Source organism: Plectrocnemia conspersa, unplaced genomic scaffold, assembly GCF_051122295.1.
Source record: "Plectrocnemia conspersa isolate PC_06_02 unplaced genomic scaffold, ASM5112229v1 ptg000001l, whole genome shotgun sequence".
Taxonomy (NCBI): Eukaryota; Metazoa; Arthropoda; class Insecta; order Trichoptera; family Polycentropodidae; genus Plectrocnemia; species Plectrocnemia conspersa.
The window spans coordinates 28059250-28082595 of NW_028277165.1; the positions used below are offsets into that span (position 1 = coordinate 28059250).

Here is a 23346-nt window from a genome sequence, read left to right on the forward strand (position 1 = left end):
TCAATATTCATGTATGTCAAAGTTCAAGAGTTTCAAAATCAGTTATGTCATATATTGCAACATATGTCTTTACACATTGTTATATTATATCCTGAAGCACAAAGCTCCTTCCGCAGAATCTATGAGTCGTTCAATGAAATGCCATTTGTGGCAAAACTAATGGTTGAGGAAAACTTTCACTGAATGGTTGACAGGTTCTTGTAAACATTGTAACTTTACCTCGCGCTCAAGTTTGGTCGAATTTTCACTCAGGAAGGGGTGAAAGGTTGTTAATCACCAAATCGAGAATGTACTATATATTATCTATAGAGTGACTTAACTTTGGATCATTGTAGGCTTTTATTCAGTTCAATTCCGGTGCAAAATAAATAAATTATTTGCAAATATAAGATCTAGATTTTTCTCTTATCCTATATTGTCTAAAATGGTTAATAAGTTAAAAATAAAGACACAATAAGTGAGAAATTAAAATCAACCATAATAAAACAGGCAATTAGATTTAAGAAACAGATAAACTTTGGGATGTAAATCTAGCATTAAATTCCTATAAATCAACACATTTTGGAACGTCTCTTAAACTACCTTGCTGCTATTGCGACATTTAGACCATTTTTTTTAAAAAAAAGCGCGCTTATTGCAAAATAAGAAAATAGAAGAAAAATATACATTTTAACATGTTACGCTATATAGAAAATGTGAAAAAATATTATTGGAGAACTTTTTTTAGATTATAAGAAAGCTTTTGAAATAATAGACAGAAGTATGATTTTTAAAAAACTATAGATACAGTTTTAAAATGCTTTATTAATCATGAAAAAAAAACTAGAAAGTAAAATAAATTATGCTTATTCCAAAGAGAAAATAACATCTCATGGTGTACGACTGTGTATTAATAATATATGAAAATGTGTATTACATCTGTTTGCAGACGACATTTTAATTTATCGAATTTGTGATAATGTTAAAGAAGCTGTAGATAAATTAAATAACGAATTAAGTATATCATATAAGAACGATGGTTGAAAAAATGTACTTAAACTAAATGTATGGTTATTATTTTTAATATATGTTAGATAATAATATATAAATATAAAAATACTGAAGAAACTAAATTTAAATATGCTATACGTTTAAGTACCCAAGAATTGTGGCTTGAACATATGTTAATAAAATCATCATTTGCAAATATTAAATCGTGTTAGAAACTAATGAAAAATAAAAAATACAAATTGTGTTTTTAAATCTTGAAAATGTTTTTATATAACTAATATAAAATTTACATTAAATCGCGCATATTGATTAAATGCGTATAGGGGCCTATTTATATGTATTTAATCAGGTTTATTATGGCCAAAACTTGGCGGCACTCTGGTAACACCAGCGTGACGAATTATCTCGACTTGCAACATCCGGCGCGTTCGCACGCGCGCGGTTGCGGGCCCGTGTAATTTTAAAATTACTATTTAAAATATTTTTTGTAGCGGTTTTAATTTTGAAAATAACAAGCCTATAAATAATCTTAAAATGTATTTATTGTATTCGATATATTTGATAATAATTAATTTCTGGATGTTCAAAAAATTCGGACATTGATTATCGATTATTTATGATCATCAAAAGTTAGTTTATAAAAAAATGCTTAAAATTAATTGCAATATCTAACTCAAATAATATAATTCATCCAAAGCTATTTTAATTAAAGCTTTGTATTACTAAGCTCTACTATACGTTGAGCGGTAACTTTTGCCATGTAGTTTTTGCTCAAGTGATACATTGTAACGGCCGTCGATATAGTCGCAAGAACCCCTAGGTATACATAATGTGCGCTATTATGACGTGTGTGTGTATGTTATATGTATAATTTCAGTCATACTACAAAAGTCCTGTTCATTGCTATACATATGTATGTACATAAACTGGATACACTTGCGGCGAGTTGCTCACGCGGTAATTCTCGGCTGAGTACTTATTCCTATGTGCTTTCACAGATCGTTTCGTAGATACCATGTATCGAGTGTGTATGCCCCTCTCTGTGTATGGCAATCGATACACCGATATCGTTTTACACATGCTGTCAATAGCGATTCACTATCGTTATCGGAGATCTGTTGTCAAAGGGAGTGGGTAAATAATTGCCTTCGCTCTCTATGTCATGTACTAAATTATGTACTTTATGGCATTTCAATATCCTTTATAATAAAAAAAATTATATAAATTTAATTATATTATATGGATAATCATAACATGAGCATTACCTGTAAGTAATAACTGTATTATATGTATAATCATTACATGAATCGGTAAAGTAATGTTGCGGTAGTTTTTTCCAGATATATTCAATGTCACCCTATGTGACCTTAAGCAAACGTGCACGTGAGTCAGAACATGTGTTTAAATTTTCATGCCACTGTTGTGCCACAGTGAGTAGTGAGATCATGACAAACAAAATAAACAAATACAATAAAAACACAATAACCATTCCTTCAGCAATACTTCATTGTGTTGAATATTTAGGTAAACACCTAGACTTCAATTATATAAACACGGAGTAGCTACCATTGCGTCTCTAATACATATATGTACGTAAATGTATGGACTTAAATTACTCGACATCATCAACTACTCGAGTATCGAGTAGTAAAATATTAAAATACTTGAATACTCAAGTATACTTGAGTAGTTTTCCATGAAATAAAATAGCTATTAATAATTTAAATTTATAAACATAAATATAAATAAATGTAAAATAAATGGGAGAGCTTTGCACAAATGCTTTTGGTGGGTATTGTTTCATTTTTTTTTAATAATACATATAATATGAAATTTTGCTAAAATTGTTTATCTGGTAAAAATTAAGCCATCGTTAATTTTGACACCCATTTTTTTATTATCGAATTGTAGAGTTCAGATAAGCACTGTGGGGGCCTAAGTTATAATTAAAATATTTTTTAAATATTCTTAAAACAAAAATGATTAGCAATGAAGAATATTATTTTAAAATACTTTTTTTTTCAATTTCATACATCGACATCGACAACGACGCTTGCATTAAAAACAATACAAAATTTTTCAATCAAATTAAAAATAAAAATAATTTTTGCCAAATAAAATTTTGCGATTGACTTGTTGCGATTTTGATGCTGTGTTTTGACTTTTAAGTTTTGTATTTTAAACCGGATATTGAGACACATGCACTGGAATCGTTCCGGCGCAAATCGATACAAAACAATGTTTTTCAACTACTTACAGTAAACATTACCCTGAAAACTGTATTCCGTTAGATAATGGACACGCTTAGATTTTATATATGCAATGAATTTAGGAGTTAATTCACTTTTTAGTGTTTTTTTCACTAGAAAGCAGAAACTCTAAACTCGTCTTTGATTAAATTCTGATTATAAGGGTTACAAAAGTATTGTCGAATCTTAAGCTAAGACAATAGCTATATTCTAGATAAAACTTCTTATACTTAATATGCATAAAAATGAATATGCTACATATATACATATAAATATATTTCATAAACGTACGAAAAATATTTTTTGATCCGGCCCGCACCTTAAAAATTGTATGCCAATTATATAGCATAGAATTAATTAAAAGTAATTACTTGTAATTTGATTAAATTAAAAAAGCACGATCATCATTAAACAACACAATAGCATAATTGACCCTAAATTATGCTTCCCATAATTTATTTATTATATATTTTCTTTGTTCTTTATATAGCCTACTCATTGCTGAATCATTCTTTAAGCCGAGTTTTACTTTATCAGACTGAGAAAATTGAATAAACATCTTGTAAATTAACAATGACTGTAAGAAAATAAAAATCAATTTCATATACAATACCTAGGTACGGCACATGCGCAGTGCAGCATTCGCGATCGACAATAATTAGCGGTACGGTTCAGCATTGCAAATGATTTTATTTTCATTCGGTAAACATTTGGAAACATTGAAAAGCATCGTATAATTCAAACATTTAATCACCGAAACGGAATTTTCAATTCGGTCATAATACGCCTATTGAAATATAAATGAAACACGACCATGGGGTGATGGAGAGGGGGTATTTTTGCTAAAACCTCCTCCCCATTCCTTTCTCTTTCTGCCCGTAAACTAATATCGTAACGAGAAAATTAATCAGCGAATGTAGACGAATATTAATTTTGCCGAAAACCAAGGCATCTTTACAAGTGCCTAATGAAAATCTGCCGGTTGTAATTGCTACATTGCTGAATCGTCTTAACCCTTAATTGCCGTTTATAAAATATTTGATACGTTTAGTAATTGATTTAATATCTTAAACCCCAAACTTTTGAAAGGGAATGATCTTCAATCTTTCACGGCACATTACAAGCTAATGATATTTTTATAGCAACCAATTTTTATTTTTCAAAACTATTTTGGGTTAAGTTGTAAATAGTGAATCACAGTATACTACGGTTAAAGTTAGCCGAATATATAAAAAAATTATATTAAAAAAAATTGAAGCTATAAATTCATGCATTAAATAAATAAAACATGACACTTTTATAAATTAAATATATTTTAAGCAAAACAGTAGAGTAATAAATTTGAAACAATATTTATATCGGCCGGCGTACAAAGTAATTTCCCGCCGGTCAACATATTGACATTTTTGCACCAAATGCATTAATCGCAATCAGTCGCCTAAGACATCTGACATTGTTGCAAATTTAGATATACGAGTGCACTAAAATCTCATTAATAATTCTAATTTTGATCTATAAATACTAATAAAAATAAATAAACACAACTTATTTGGGTTCATCGCAAGTAAAGCACCACATTACTAATGCGGTTTTATTTTTTAAAGTAAAAAATATGTATTTAATATTTTTTGCAAAATTTGGTTGAAATCTCTTAGTAAACATTATTTTAATATCGACCTAGCAGATCTATTTGAAGAACGCGGCGGCGTTTAAAGAATAGAGTCACGTTATATTGCTCTCGTAGAATTTTACCTGTAATGATAGTTTAGATTTTTTCTCAAAACCTTACTGTTTATACCATGTTGTAGTTTTGATAAATTAAAACACGCTTTAAATAATAAAAAAAATACTTCTGTTTTTAATGCTAGATGTTCATGTTAAATAAATAAAAATGTTTTTGTCAGGTAATTTAAACCCAAATATAAAGTGAGCTAATTTACACCTAAGGCAATCAATATATATATTTTTGTTTTAGATAGTTAGTCATATTAAGAAAATATATAATAAAAAATAATTAACCCTTTTGTTACCGAGCTTCTTTTGGTTGCTATTTAAATATTTATGAACTAGATAATAAAATTATTATATGTTTAAAAAAATTGTTTTTACTTTGTGAAAAAATATATCATAAAAACCATTAATAATATATTGAATTTCTTCTTAGGTGTTTTTTCACCTTAGTAGCATCAGCTGATTGATCGGAATCTGGCAACTAAATGGTTAATATTACCAGAAATAAACATTTTTATGATAGGGTTAAAGTAAATCAATAAAATGTGTTTTAGGATAACGTTAGCTTAAACTTAATTCGTGCTTCATTGTTAATTAAATATGCTAAGCTATGTAACAATTGTATATATCTTTATGTGTATAGAAAACAATTTTGTTATCCATCGGATACATTGCTAATTAAAAACCGTCTCATCCCTTTGAGGGTTAAAGACTTTATGGTTAGTGTTGGCGGTGGCCAAAAATTACTCGCGTGTTACGTGTTACACACTCGGGCGAACTAATTTATACAACTTCAAAAGATAACCTTTGCGGTTAATAAACGCGGTTAGAATTTGAAGTGTGGGTTGCTTTGTTTTAATGCCTAATTTTAAATTAACCTAAAAAACTCGAGCGCTTTTTATTGCCTTTAACCTTTAGCGGATTGACGGTTTTGCTCTTTAACCATTGTGATGTGATGTGAGAGCGCACTTTGGTATTTACAATTGAGAAACTTTCGTATTTACGATTCAGTGGATTCGAATTCAAATTTAAATATTTAATTGTCTTAATACCTTAAATGGATATGCCGTGTGAATTCTTGCGGAAGTTTAAATATATGGGTGGAACTTATGTTATATTATTTGAGCTATTTGAAGTGCGATTTTTATTATTAACCTATTCAGATGTATGATATGTACAACTAAGGATAATAAAAAAGATAACACTGAAAATAGAAATTAGGTGTTCTCTATATTTTAATTATTTATAAGAGTAACCTATATATTTCATTAAATGGAAATTCTCACAACACAGGAAATAAACGAGATATTTTAATACGAACATTGTTCCAAAAATCTCTCTTTATCTTTTACGCCATCTCCGTCCATAATTCACGGCGTGTCGAAATTGAAAAATTGAATAGCAATTTTTCAACCGTAATCACTAATCCAAATTTATCTCCTCGACGTGGTTAGAGATGCGGGTCGAGCCCCGATTAAATTTGCTAATTCGCCAGATCGTTTCGCAACAATTTGTTACAATCGATAGACACGAAAATGTTTTCTGACATATAAACATACACAAACACTAATGCTGACTATCAATAACTAGGCTCGTATATGGAATAGAGGAAAAGCTGCTAGCACGCTTCCGATTGAAACTTTTCTTGACGACCTATAATCAGTCCATAAATTACCTAATTTTGTATACGATGAAAAACCAACAAAGTAAAAAAGCAATATATTTGTTCTGATCATAAATTAGTGCGTGTTCCACATAAAGTTTGATTTTAAATATAAATTTGAACACATGAAATTTTATAGGTTACATCTATATTTGAAGTATATTAGAATGTTTTTAAATACTTTCATAATATATGATTATAAAATTAACCAACCTAACCATTTTTTGAGTGCTTAAAGTTACATAGAAATGCATATATTGTTTTTGTATGGTTGTTATTATTGTCAATAAAATATGACTTTTGTGTTTTTAGGGTCTCTTTAGCGTTAAAGAGAAATACTATCTGTTTACTGGAATCTTATTTTAATAATAATAATGCAAATCAAACGACTCACTCCATGTGGCTCTTGTGCACGTCGAAGTCGGTGAAGCTCAACTCTATGATTTCGTCGGGACCACCAATGAATGTATACAAAAGGCAATCGATGCCCCTGGGATACGTCTTCGGATAGTCGGGGCTGCTGAATGTGCCCCTCTCTTTGCCGTAAGTTGCGGAGAATACCAAGCAAGAACACCCTGTGGAAATGAAAAAAAACAGGTTAGGGAAGTTCAATCAGTTTGTATTGAATTGATAAGAATTTTAGAAGGGACATGTTTGTAAATGTTAAAATGAGAAACATTCCCTAGTATGCTCACGTAAGTCTAGAATATCGTATATTGATATACATAGATACATGCATTTAATATTTAGTAGTATAATATTATTATAGGCAAGATAATGCAAGTATTTATTATTTCATTCATAAAGTAGTGAAATACAACAACAAAAATTAAATATAAAGCTTGTTTAAATCTCCGGATTAAAACAAGGATACTATTATTAAACTAACACTTTATATAATATATATTCAGCTCTAGAGTACTTTTTTACTGCTTATTAAATTTAAATTATCTCTAGCTGTAGCTTTTAATCTATTTAATAAGAATAAATTTATTTAAATATCTCTTGAAATATTTATTTTATAATTTATATCAAAATATTTAAAATTAGTTGTAATTGCTGTTTTTCAACAATAAAACATTAACATTTTTAAAACATAGTTTCGTATTTTATATGTAACTTCAGAATATTTATTTTTTAATTTCAATCATAAGGAATAATAATATTTAAAATTTTATTTTCAACCATTTTTTATTTATTTGATATATAAATCATTTGCTTTTATATTTTAAATTAATGAATATATTAATTGCAAATTTTTTTAACATTATTTAAGATTTTTTTAAAAATAAAATAAAAATAAAATAAATATTTCAAAGACCTGCAGTAAACCATATGATTATTTTTAATAAACATTATTTATTTATACTTTTTGCTGTAAATTTACCTAATTTCACACAATAAATTTTACATGTACTGTCCAGTTTTGTACAACTTTATTAAAAATTCAAGAAAAAATATATATAAAAATTATTGGCTTACTTTATATATATATATATACAATTTATATGTAAACAGTTAATAAAACATTTATAAAGTTTATATTAAAAAAATCAATTAATACAATTTATACGTGTTAACTGAATATTTATGATAATAAACAAATTATATTGGATCGACAATTTTGATTTAAAATATTTATATATAAATATATGATATATTAACAAAAAGCACCTGTTATATATTTCACATAATATTTATTTAATTTTTACATAATCTAAATTTTATGTAAAATTGCACATATAAAAATGAAAATCTTTGATTTTAAATTATTTTCCAAAGAAATTATAATATTTGTATATAGGGAAGATATTTAATATTTGAGTCATAATATTTATTTATGTGTTTAACATATACATAAACAACAAGATAAAGGGAGAGGAAGGAAATAGTTAAGATGAAAAAAACATTTTTATATTTTTATACTTATACATATATAAAACATATGTCGCGTTTATTAATTTAATTTTATTTTTTCGTTGTACTCTGATGGAATATTCTTAATGCATTACAAGGAGGTGAATCTGTACAATATGGGTAAGTCAAATTTATATAATAAATACCTACAAAGAAGTATAAACCACAAAAATGAAAGTCTGGAATTTGTTGACATCTATAAATATTTAATTCAAATTTTGATTAATACAATTCAAGTCAGCTGTTGAGGCTCGAACCTGTAGCCATTGATTACAAATCTAGACCTTTTGGACTACTTTATTCCGACCATTTGTATTTTTTCTTTAATAAAAATATTTTTAATAACATCTACAATATAGTTAATGTTTATTGAATTAATTTTTTAATGACTGATATCAACAATTATATACTATGATACTACTACAAATACTACTCAATACATATCCATTAGCTAATCAAAAAATTTAGAGATTGGTTTAGTGATGAAAATATATAATATACTAATTAAAAATTATTTATTAATTTTTAAATTATTATAATATTTATTTGAAAAATAGATATTTCTGTCGAAAAAAACAATTTATATATATATAAAAAAGTAATTTTAAATGTGATAACGCAGAAATTATTTCACCAATCATTCAAAAACTCTTTCCCTCTACAGTCAAAACATAATAACACTCAATTTTACGACAAAATTTTTAAATTCATTCAATATCAGTATTCTGGCACAGTTTTCCTACGGAGTTCTAGCCACATTAAAATAAAATTTTATTGCCACTTCCTAGCATTATCCATTTCTAGAGTGGCATAACTAAGTGGCCTTATCCGCAAACACTCTCGTAAATAATGTCAGAAAAGGAGAAAATCTAGAGGTAGCACCACTATTTACACTTCCAAAAACTCATCTGCGTATGCACTAGTATTATTTATATTTACTAGAATTATTTCAATTTTAAAGTAGGTAGTCGCTGTTTTTATTTTTTTCAACGAACGTTTTTATTTCAGCATTACGCTGATAAGGTTTTTGTGCAGACTTTGGCGCATACAAAGAGCACACTCAATAAACTGCACGTTATAAAACTGGGTTTCCATTTTAAAAGTTGGCGAAAAAAACACACCAGTTTGAATAAAATGATAATGAAGCTCTGCTTACTAGCACGGGACGTAAATGTAAAGTTGAGTTAATTCTCATCTGGCTGTCTTTTCGTGAAAATGTAATATACTCCCAGTGAGATGCATTTTATTATTTTATTTTAAACCAAAAAATAACAGTAATTACATCTTAAAGAAACATGTTAAAAATATTATTTTATAAAACATCTACAATAAATTTACTTAATATTTTCTTTTGTGCTGAAATTATGACTGTTTACTTAAAACCCAAATAACTCTAATTTAATATGAAAAAGAAATTCATATAACTCAATCTATTAATATCGACATTTATCAGAGTGGGCAAATAGTGCTTAAATATGTTTTATTATCTGTATATATTGAAGTGTATTTTAGTTATAGGTCACACGATATAGTATATAAATGTACACCAGACAAACAATTATTACAATAATCAATTTACTAATTAACTCATATTAGTTACAATACAAGTTAAACGAGTTACGATAACACCTCCCATTTGTCAAAATTATAAAATTATTTACGATCGAAGACTAATTGGAATTAAGGTAAGGCACTAAAATGTTTTACATCCAATTTGGTTTATGAGGGTTTACATAATGTAATAGTTTTCGGACTACGTCGTTTGCGAAAAGTTTTTAACTGAATCTGGGAACGAGAATGTTTCGCTTTGTTTCACATATATTGGTTTATATATAAGAGCGTTTAATTATTCGAAAATAAATATTGCATTAAGGAAAACTTTTAACGTCCATGGTGACAGAATTTTAAGCTTTGTATAGTTTCAAAGTTTCAATTCGTTCACTTTGGCATGATACAAGTTGAGTTACTATTGCGTAATTAAAAATTTGTATTCAAATGTATTAGTAGTTGGTTATTGGTGGCAGAGTTTAGTTGCAGCGGTGGATGAGAATTTATGGGATCTTTTTATCTGGAAACACCTTTTTATTTCATTAAAGTCGAGGTGAAAGTTTCTCCTAAGGAGTTATATTTCTTCCCGGGCAGACAGATAGGAATGTCCATTTGATAAAATAGATTTTCTGTTTGTCTTCGCTGGCTTGAAAATCTTACGGGGGTGGAAGTCGGTCGGTTTTCGGTGGCAGGGGTTGAAAAAAGTAGCAAGAAGAAAAAAAAGGATTTTTGGCGAGACGAAACTTAGACGGGTGTGAATTTTCGTCTCTCTGGAAAGCAATTTAGCTGCGGCAAATAAAATTGTTATATTATGTAACTAACCATATTTTTAATGTAACAATAAACATAACTACGTATCAAGGTACGACATCTGTCATAAGCATGTTACTAATGTATTTTAAGTTTATGGCACTTAGTGCTAAATTTATTTCGCAATTAAGCTTTTCCTTTATAATTTTCTACTGCTTATTTCAGTTAAGACATAAAATTCTATTATAAACTATTATAATGTATTCATTCGCTCAATACACCAGGTAATGCATAAAGGCTCTACTCAATAATTTTGTGGTCGTAACACGTGATGTATCGACCATTGAATAAATTTTAATGATTTTAAATGCCGCCTATGTAATAAGCATGTTCAGTCACGCTATGAATTTTAAACAAGGCATTATATTATACAAAAAATATCAATGGAATTTTTTATATTGTAATAATATTTTTTTTGAAGTTAAATATAATATAAATCACCATCAGATATTGTCTTGTAGTGGATTTTCTAACCCCCCGGGTTTTCCAAGGCATCGGCTTGACGTAAAATTTAATAAAACTGTTATTAAAAGTTTGTATTTGAAAGATAACTATAAGAATACGGTGTAAGTATGTATTTTTATATGCCATTTATTTTCTATAGAGGGTGGTTCAATATATTAAAAATAAAAACATGTAACGTATAGTCCGTCCAAGATATGAACGCTCATCGTCATAGTATTGGTGAGAAAATATAATAGGGTGACCATGTGAAATTACAAGTGCAATTAATTTTTACTTTTTTAATTTAATTTGTAGAGGAAATACTATGTTTGTTGGAACCAATATAATATGTTTTTATGTGAGTGGATTTTATGATTTTAAGCTAGTTATATGGTTTCATTAAAAACTTTTACTCTAAATTTCTAAATATTAATAAGATTTTATTTGTATTACTTCATATAAAAAATGCAATTTATAATCTTAATATTATCTAAGAAATATAAACTGCTCAAAAAATATAAAAAAACTAGATTGTTGCTAAGAAAGACTTGGCATTAAACGCAATTGCCACACGACCAAGTCAAATCAAATAAATCAACCGAATAACTGAAAAAAAAACCAAAGAGGCAATCCAAGAATATGTTAAATTCCCACTGCTACAGAGTCCACAGAATATTCACTTTAAAAGGTAACAAATTTAATATGAAAATATGAACACTTTCCTCTCCTAATCAAATTTAATAACTAACAATAGGTTAGAGACGATAAAGAGAAAGCTAAAGCTTTTGATAAGCAAATCATTCTTCAAACAAAACACTTAGTAAAATAGAATAGTGTCAATACAATTTACTTATTGTGAAAAATTGGAAATTTCTCTTCAGGTAAGAACAGAATTTAAAAAAATTGTAAAATTCACAATAAAAGAAGATATAAATAGGCAAAGTAGTAATAAAATAAGTGTAAGTGAAAGTCAATGAAAATCAAATATGGTAGTTTTTAATATACGTGTGAATATAATATAAATTATATCTCTGTGACAGTATACTAGTGGACAAAAATTACACGGAACATAACCGGCAAGTAATATAAAATTCATGAGAATCGGGCAATGAATTTGTACAGGTATTTAAATGCCATAGATCTTCCTAGGATGAGCTTAATAATATTTACTACACTGCAATAATGGCGTCTGATACTAACCCAAAAATAGTAACAAAGTCCAAACTTGGCTCTCTTAATGACAAATCAGAGCTAATGAAAATAAATCAATCTATGTCACATTTACGGTGAGCAAAGATAATTGTCCCAATTAATCTCAAAATAAGTTAACTTATATTTGAAACAAAAATAAACACGCGGGGCTTCAACTTCGCAAGCTCTACTGACTCACAGGATAAATTTCAGGCACAAAAGCTCAGATTTAGGGTGTAATATTTATCAGAATAGACTCTTTAGTTTCATGATCAGCGGTCCTTAATATAATAACTAAATTCAACTGTGTCAGTGTAAAATAAACTATTATAAGTAAATATTTTTTTACAGCATATTATAATTTTAGATTGAAGCATAAAAAAAGTCACTAGTGAAAGAGTTTCTATATGCTATTTTTATTATTCCTATCAATGTACCTCGTATCTGACAGAAATACGAAGTCAGGAAATATATAGATAAACATAATATAAATATTGCTTATTGTTTTTAATATATAATAATACTATTATTGCAATTAAATACTTAATAAGTTTTTAATAAAATTTTAAAAACTGTAATAAAAAAAAAAATACATAGTATTATGAAAGTTAATAAATATAATTACATATTAGAGAGTATGTTTTTTTAAACGGTAAAACTTATTATTAATAATGGATAACTGTGGTACTAATTTGATTTTAATGCAATATTTAATAAAATAAATTCCATAAACTATTAAATATGTAAATTTATGAATGTCTGAATTTCTTTCAAGTACTAGCAAAATTTTATATGCTTTAAAAAATTAGGACAAATTTGTACCAAAACATATATTTTTATGGCAAAATGTAAAGTAAGCGTTAGAAATGCAATAAAACTTCACATCTTGCAAAATAAATAATACAAGCAATAGTATTTACTTATCATCAAAACTTTTAAGTAAAATAACTTGTCTATTTTTTATCGATCTTGATACAAAATATTTTTTTACTAGGGATATATTTATAGAATTCAACTTTTATTCAATGAAGCATTAAAATTATCAAAAATGTTGATGTATATGCCAACAAAAATATTAATTATTTGTACAGTGTATTTATATAAATTTCCTATTATACTTGGTGTTCGAAATGCTACCAAATCCAGCCATTATCTAGCGGATAATACGTATTAAATCATAATTACTGCTCGAATTAAATCGCCCCATCAGGTGATTGAACACAATTATAACCGAACGTCAGTTAATCTCCGTGTAACACAATCGAAGCACAATTCGTGGTGTAATCTGCTCTGATATATGAATTTCCAGAGCATTAAGCCTAAACATCATGTGATTGACTTTTGCTGATTTGCAATAAGGGTATGTTAGATTTTGCCGATCGAGTAGTTTACGAATAATATCCAATGCAAATTACAGCCTTTGAATAATTCTACATCTATAAAATTGACTTTATATGTATGTAGATACTATATATAGCAAAGTAAATTAGATACATAAAAAAATAAGAAACCTTTTATCAAAATAAATATGCAGAGCAAAAATTAATAATTAAAAATGTTTTTTTAAGTAAAATATTTGAACGATCGATAGTATTTTCAAAACTATTTTTTTTAGATCACTATGATCTAGCTAGCTTAATGTTTTTAACGTTATAAATGTCCTTGATAATTTATCATTATGTGATATATAGTTTAAGGCCCCATGACTATATACTAATACAAAAGTTTATACTATATATAATCACAAGTGACCGTCGAGAGCTCCGAAGTGTGATTTTACTTCACCAACAGAGGTGACCATCGAGGTTTGGCCCCCAATCTGTATCAACAAGAAGCAAGAAATTTAATATCCAACTTTGACAGCCACAGCTGGACTTTGACCAACTGTTGGATCTTCTAAGTTTTCCGCCGCCAGACATGAAGCAGCTTTCCACTTTTATAATATCAAATTGAAAAACGGACCGATTCCGGCGCAGTTCTGCCTTATTGCCTCGAAAGTGATTAAAACTTACAGTTTACCAAAGCCACGCTTCACTAGTGTCTACTGGAGTAATAAACTATGATAAAATTTATATATTATCTACTAAATAATCAACGATGGCATGGAGTATATATATTTATATGTGAATCAATTTCCATAGTATGATGCCATTGATAAACAGTGTGTTTTCACAATAAGTTAATAAATTTAATTTAATTTTTTACAGTAGCTTTGTCACACATAACGCGGGTAAAATTCATTGTATTTCGCGAATGGGTTTCAGGTGTTTCAAACATTTTTATACGTGTGTTCATACTTTATTCATTGCGCAATTTTTTTGTTGTATCCGGCGAGCAGGTTTCGTAAAGCTTTGCCAAAGGTAGTTTCCGACCGACAGCCTAGCGTAATCACATTTACCTGTAACATTTTTTCTACACTACAATAGTGTTTTTTTTTTCATAAAAATATGTCTTTTGAACGAAACTCTAATTTAAATTGAAACATGAAGGACTAGTGCATAAAACAATATGAAAAAACTGTCATAAAATATTTAAAATAAAATAACAATAAATATAAGAACCCGAATAAAAAAAAATTAAGCAATACATAAGAACGGAATAGCGTAGCCCGTAATGTCTCAGACTAGTAATTCTGAGTTTACGGGGTCGAGCCCTGGCAACGGCACTTGAATTTTTATTTATAAAAAATGCGCTAAAATAAAAAAAAACTGGCAAAAGCTGCAGTAACATCTATTGGTTATAAATTATATTACACATTCATTTATAATACTTATTTATTATTACTTATAAGTAATCATTATATCTGACTTACTCAGTTGAGACTGATTTACCCCGTTGTAACGCATTGGGCTTACGCCTGTTAGGTTACAACGAAAGATTTAATAAAAAATCCATAATAAATAAGAACTAAATGAAAATGCCAATGAAAGTAGCTTCAAATACAAATAGATTTACTAGTTGTAGAAGTATGATTAATAGATTAAAATGGTTGGATGCTCAAAAAATATTGAAGGTGACTGTTTTATTATTTATATACAGAGTAACATAGAAAATAATATGTTATTAGAGTATTTTATTAAATATTTATTAATAAATTAAGATGTGTATAGATTTATTATTATAAATAGAGACATAAGGATAGTTAAGTATAAGAAAACGAGAACAGCCAGGGGAATAACTTAAATTTGTAATATAATAATCCTAAGACAATTCGCAAAATTAAAAATGTCACGGGTTTGCTCAATGGAATAAAGAAATACCTTCGTGCATTAAGAAATAAATTTAATATTAGGTATTGTTTATATTCTGTTGATTTTTATATGTATGTACATATGCAACGATTAAATTTATTCAGTGTATGAATATATAGCTATATCAGCTAAATAATAAATAATGTATGTAATAAGGTTATGCCATTATTTCAATTAATCAAGTTGTATTGAATCAAGGTATGATTATTTTTTTACTTCGATTATTTCAAACTTATATTGAAGGCATAAATTGATCGATTCAATCTATAAATCGATAAACATTTAACTGAAAATTCAGAGTATATCTTTTGTATGGGATGTGAAGTAGATCTCCATGTGGAGGAAGTTATTCATGCGGAAGAGGAGTTCTACACTAACTTTGGGTATTTTTTCGCATTTTTGCCTCTGCCTCGCCACAATAGACTTTTACTCTAGAGCAGTTATGCAAATGTTGTGATTTTAAATTAAATTTCGTCGTGCAGTTTGCCAACCGTTTTGGAGTAGTACTAGCAGATAAGAGGAATCGTGTGTGTGCGGCGAAGTGAAATGTTTTGTCGTCGTGTAACTTTTTTATCACGTACACTCGCAAAAAGTGTAACGTACACTGAACGTAGACGCAAATGGACGCCGGGAAACGTTCACGTATCCGAAGCTGTTTTGTTTGCTGCGGAAACTAGTAAATTTGTCGCCATTGTGAAACTGAAACTAAATCTGTTGCACTTTTTCGTCGGTTTCGGAATTAAACGGGCGCTACGTGGAACGAGACGCCAATGCTTAAATGGAAATCATACCGGTGAAAGCTGATTGCAAAAAATGTTTTAATTTATATATTTTAGATGCAGAAAAGTAATGTTGTGATAGAGATCATTTAATATTTTTAAATATTAACCCTAATTAGATCGATACAAATTATTTGTATAGAACAAAAAAACAATACACTAATTGATTTTTTAGTAAAGTATATAATTAAAGTATAGTATATATTATTTAATAAATAAAGCACTCTCCTTAAGAGAAATGCTTAAAAATTTAAAGATTGCTACTATTGTACCTATACCTAAAATAAAAAATAATAAAAAAATTGAAGAAATGTGACCAATCAACATGCTACCGTGTATAGAAAAAAAATTATAGAAGAAGTAGTAATCAAACAATTAAAAGAATTTATTACTTCTCAAAACATAATATGTGAACAACAATCGGGATTCAGAGAAAAGCATTCCACTGAAACTGCATTACAAGTAGTGATAAATGATTGGCTGTTAACTAAGGATACAAACAAAATCATTGGAGCAGTTTTCTTGGATTTCAAGAGAGCCTTCGAAACAATAGACAGAAAAATAATGTTGAAGAAATTGGAGAGTATAGGTATAAGTGATATAGTTTTAAGATGGTTTAATAATTACTTATATAAAAGAAAACAAAAAGTTAAAATAAATATTGTATATTCTGAAGAGAAATTAGTGTCTTATGGAGTACCACAAGGGTCTAAATTGGGACCATTGTTTTTTGTTTTGTATATTAATGATATAGTTAATAACGTTAAAAAATGTAAAATACATCTATTTGCGGACGACACATTAATGTATTGCATAAGTGATAACATTAAAGAAATTGTAAATAATTTAAATAATGAATTAAGTATATTAGAAATATGGCTAAAGAATAATGTACTTAAATTAAATGAGAATAAAACTAAATGGATGTTTATTAATTATAAAAATGTGTTAGATAATAGTACCAAAATAGTAATAAATAACTCTAGTATAGAAATAGTGGATAATATAAAATATTTAGGAGTAATTGTTGATACAAAATTAAATTTTAAAGAGCATTGTAATTACATATTAAAAAATTAGTAGAAAAATAGGTTTATTATCTAGATTAAGAAATATATTAGGTATAAATACAAAAAAAAAATTTACAATAGTATAATATTGCCCCATTTTAATTATTGTGCAACACTATTAAATATGTTAAATAAATTAGACAAACAAATGTTGCAAAAATTACAAAATAGGGCAATGAGAGTAATCTGAAATAAAAATAGATTAACTAATTGTAAAAGTATGATTGATAGATTAGAATGGTTGAATGTTCAAGAAATATTAAGTATGAATGTTTTAGTATTTATATATAAGTTAGAAAATAATATGTTACCAAAATATTTTAATAAGTATTTAATAAGAAATAAAGATGTACATAAATATAATACTAGAAATAGAGAAAATTTAAAGATAATTAAGTATAAGAAAACGAGTACGGCTAGGGGAGTTATGTACGGAGGTTTTGATTTATATAATAGTCTTCCAAGAGAAATCCGAAACAGCAAAAATATAACGGGTTTCATAAATGAAATAAAAAAACACCTTCGTACATATAGAAATAAATTATAATATTAAGTCTTTATTATTGTATATTTTTATTTTTTCTTTCTGTTATGTATTTTTTATATATTTTTTATAAATGTTTACTAAATTTGTTAGATGTAAAGATTAGCTATTAAGCTAAATAAATTAATAAAATAATAATAATAATAGAAACGGTTTTAGAAAGACTATTTTAAGCAATGTATTTAATTTTCTGATAAAATAAAATTTTCAGTTGTCAGTAAAAAATATATATGAATAAACATATTAGTTTTTTATAAAAAGTTTCTAATTGATATTTTTATATATAATATAATAAAAGCAATTAAATTAGTAATAAAATATCTTCGTAATTATTTTGTTCAAATTTAAATTTTACTCAAATTTAAATATTAATGCTACAAATATATAGTATGTATATATGTATAGCTTCCTTCATATCATACATAATATTGAACCTCTACCACATATGCAAAAATATACTTTAGACTTAGCAATCTTGACAATACTCTAGGCGTAAATTAAACGCTTATTAGACACCGTAAATTTAATATCATCCTCGTACGGATGTGCGTATTGTACGTAAGTAGAGTGTATAATATGTACGGACGTTAAGCCTTCCTGCGAGATGACAGCTCACTCTGACACATGAAAGTGATGGTTCCTTGTGGTAAAGTAAAGAAAATTGAATTATGTTGAATTTATGAGACGCACGAAGGGCGTTTTTGGGAAGTGTAAAGCTAGCGAGAGTGACTTTAGAAAGTATAAAAAGTAATATATTAGCGCATGTGTGTGTTGTGTCACCGATTCGACCCTGACGACACATAAGAATAGTTATATATTCGATTGACTTGAAAAGGTACTTCGTAACTAATATAAATCTTTTGCCATTTTAGTATTAAATATATTTTTTGAATACCTTATTGATTGAATAGAAATACTAGTTAACGCTTCGGACCTTCAAACGACAAATTCGTGCTTATGAAAAATTGTTTTGACAATAAGCTTAAATAATAATAAGAAAATACTTAATACCACAATTGCAACAATAGTGTTAGCAGAATAACCGCTCTTTAAGCACCATAAAAATTACTCTGTATCATAAAGGACGCAAAAGACAATACGTACATATAACGTAAAAACCACTATCATAATCTATTCCTTAAGGATTAAAATAGATCACCTTATAGTTAAACTTCAAGGCGCAAACATAGTTCGTTAGCCGAATATGCAAGCAATGTAATTGGTCTACCAATTTCCGCATCTCTGATTCGCCAGAGACGACTTCAATAAAGAGTATAAATATCTGACACTTTGCCCATCGAGAAGACAGGGTCAGGGACAATCACATGCACCAAGAGCAGTCAAGATAAGAAGAAACAATAACAACAAAAAATAACAAGAGATCCCAGATGTTTATTTAGTGAAAATCACTACAAAATATTAGGAGTACCGAAAAGAAAGTTTTTATACTGAATAACTTGGACAGTCATTTGTGACTTATTTGTCATTCGGATCGCATGTCTTTCTTTTGGTAGTGTTTGGATTACTATCTAGAGAGTGCGTTACGAATATATCAATAAAAAAAACCACCCCAAGTTTTAATCAAAGACTTCGTTGCAAAGAAAGAATTTGGCAACTATGATAAAGTTTTACTGGTTCGTCAATGTCAAAAATGATTTAGGAGATTTAAATCTTTTGTTTGGAAGACGAGCCTAAAAGTGGGTCACCAAACATCATCGATGATGACTGCATAGCTACAAAAATTAAAGATAATCTTTAGACGTCCATTCAGGAGTTATTATTATGGTCTAGCATTCAAAGAAGTCTAAAAAATATTAGAAGGCGTGGAAACAAGACGTGTGGGTATCACATGCACTAAGCGACGAGAACAAGGCGACGCACCTGTCTCATACTGCGAGAATCACTCGAGAAAAATAATTATTCTTCATATTTTCATATTCTTCCGATATAGCACTAACAAATTACCTATATATAGGTCTCTACAATATAGTTCAGATAGTAAAAAAATATTATTGTTAGTGAAGTTTAAACATTCCTTTCTGAATAAGTGAGTTTTCACAAACGTAGGATAAAAACTTATCTGATCGACGAAAGAAGGTTGTATCTGTCGATGGAGATTATTTTGTAAATAATAATGTAAAATAAATTTGTTATTGGATAAATACTTTTCATTTAAAAAATGTCCTTTCTTCGTGGTACCCCTAATATTTACATTTCGACAAATTTCGCTTTATATAACTTAAATTATGTAACTGTTAACTATTACTAAATTTTTCAGACGTCTATTTTGGCTGCAAATTTACTCTTAGGACTTAAAAACCCGAAAGGAATTTTATTTATAATTATAAAATACATGAAAAATATATTGTTTTTAAATTACTAATATGTCCATGCAGTTATTATATATTTTATATATACGTTGTAAATATAACTGTATGTGTTTGTAAGTCTAATGCTAGCTTTTATATTAAAACAATAGCAAAAAAATAGGTTATAAATATGTAATGTGCAAAATAAAATAATAAATTAAGGTACAGTAAATTTTAATTAAAATATAAATCAATAAATAATATATTAATCAATTATTGTTAATTGTCTGTCCGTTAAAAAATATTTAACTCTAACTATAATATATATATGAAATATATACATAAATAAGCAGATATTTTGTTCAGAGGTCACAAAGAATTCAGTAAATCATTTACAAGTAGTTGTAAGATAAACTAACTTGGATATTTAATTGTAAAATATTTATATTCATATATATGTATAAAATTTAAATTTATATATAAAGTTTGGAAATTTACCGATATTTGTAAATTTTGTAAAAAAATATTTATAATAGTATTGCATTGAATTGCAGTTTTAATATTTTATTCTAATTTATGATGCATTATTAAAAAATAAAGACAACGTCGAAGATAAGTTGTAAATTTGCATTAAACCAAATCTTGTCATTTGTCTTAATGTTTTGGCAAATTTATAAAAAATGTTTGTAAGGCATAGATAAAGAAAAAATTGATAACACAACATTTATCCATACTTTACAATGAACGATTCAGAAAAACACTTTTTTTATACTAATCTAAGCATAAGTGCTATCTTTATACAAATTAAAAATTAGAAAAGGTAATACTTCAGACTATATTTTGATCATGGAAAAATTACAGGTGGTAGCCCAATGCAAATTTGTCGAAACATAATTTTGAAACAAATTAGGAGTGAGCTACATTTTTTATAGCACACAAACGATTTAATTCTAAAAATCATAAACATTAAATAATTATTTAAAACTGTTAAAATAGTTTTTTTATAAACCCATTATTATTTTTAATACTAGTAACATCATTTAAAATAAGATATCACGAATCGCTATACATACATTTTTTGATAAAACGTTTCGGAAATTTTTTAAAATGCTATTTTTTAAGCTTTGGTTAGATACTTAGAAGTTAGAAATCCTTATGTTTATATGCACATACATACATATGTATGTATTGCGTTATATAAGGGTCTTCTTGTGTCGATAGATGTTTGCAAGTTGGCGTTGAAAGTTTGAACAACAGCTGCCGATGGCATTTTACGGCACTATCAGAGCAACGTGTAATGTTAGCCTACACGATAAGATGTTTAAGTGTGTATACATAAGTAAAAGGTTAAAGATAAATAATGTTTTTTTTTTTTGATATATAAATAAATATATATATTGTTAAATATAAATTGATAAAGTTTTTTCCAGGCTTCACAATTAATAGTTTTGAGATTGAACGGACCCTTATAAAGTTTTGGTCAGATTCACTTACGTGCTCAAGAAACTTTTTCATATACTTGTCTGGGACACACGAGAAACATTATTTTTCAGAGCTTTCTTTCAAACTTAATCACTGATACGGAACGCCTATGTCACGCCTAAAAAAGGCATGTTCGGCAACTTGGGTCTATAAATCTTACACTAACACATACACACTTATTTGAATAATACATTTAAGCCTCAGTACAAGTACAGTGAGTCTGGACTTTTGGTTGAGATTAAAATTATAAAAAAATACTTAATAAATATATATAGATGATAACAAGGAGTTTAAATGTTAAACATATATTATTAATCAGAATTATAAACATTAAAAGCAGCTTATTGTGATACATAAATATCATTGTAGTGAGAAAATTCACACTTATTTCTAATGAAATGCTAAAAATATATTTAGTGTTAGAATGCATTAAAATAGCATTCCAAAATTAAACAGATGGTGTTGGTTTGATAAACAACACTGCCAACGTAAACATTTAGACTAGTAATTGATCGTTGCAGCAAAAGAGGACGATCCTTAAAGTGTCCCTTTGCAGAGACAATGTAAATAAAAGGTGATATTCCAGGTCCAAAGATCACTTTCACTGACTTGAGACTTCCACAAATCACATATACTTTGGACTTTAAGACATTATAAATTCACCATCTCTCCAAATAGGATCATTAAATTCATATTAATTTGCTCAAGAGAAGGCCGATCACACCTTAAGGTCTAAGGCTTAGACAATCGAATTATCGCTGATTTCGTCAGGAATTCTGAGTATATCGCATCGGAGACTATACCAAATTAAAACTATAGTATTTTTTTTTGGATCACTTTTTTACTTGACACACTATATAAATAAATTGTACCTCTTATTCCCCAATTACGCATTTTATACCCTAAATAGAAAAGCGCCTTTTAATTTAGCCTTTTCTTAGACTACACAAACGATCGTTCTCGGTGGGGGTCTGAGACCCGATTGGGGTCTCTGAAATTTAAACGGTTGTCAGCCATTTGGAAATTGGATACAAGACGACGGAGCAGAAGCGATTCATGCGTTCCGGCCGCAAACCTCGGAGGAAACATTATATTAAACCCCCGGAGCGGATACCCGCAGGGGTATAAGGGTATTAATATTCAGCATCGCTGTACGCACGCACTTCGATATACAAATCTTCCCCGGGGTATGATGGTGAAAAAAATCGCTTTCATTTCACCGTAGTCAAAATTTTGTAGTGGTGCTTGCTTTTTTCCCCCCCGGAAAATTTATTACCGCAATACGTATAGCGGCTATACGGAATCTGTAAATAAAATCGCCCGTACGAATTTATGCGGTGTTTTTTATCAGTCGTTTGGACAAACATT

The 23346-nt window shown here is 28.0% G+C and overlaps 1 protein-coding gene across 1 annotated transcript in view; it reads right to left on the reverse strand.

Annotated features, from left to right (window-relative positions):
• Sol1 (CUB domain-containing protein Sol1) overlaps nucleotides 1-23346 on the reverse strand; it is a 387647-nt gene that overhangs the window by 278518 nt on the left and 85783 nt on the right. The window contains exon 3 of the mRNA XM_088205243.1: nucleotides 7028-7208. Within this exon, the coding sequence (XP_088061369.1) occupies nucleotides 7028-7208 (181 nt within the window). The remainder of the gene's footprint in view (nucleotides 1-7027; nucleotides 7209-23346) is intronic.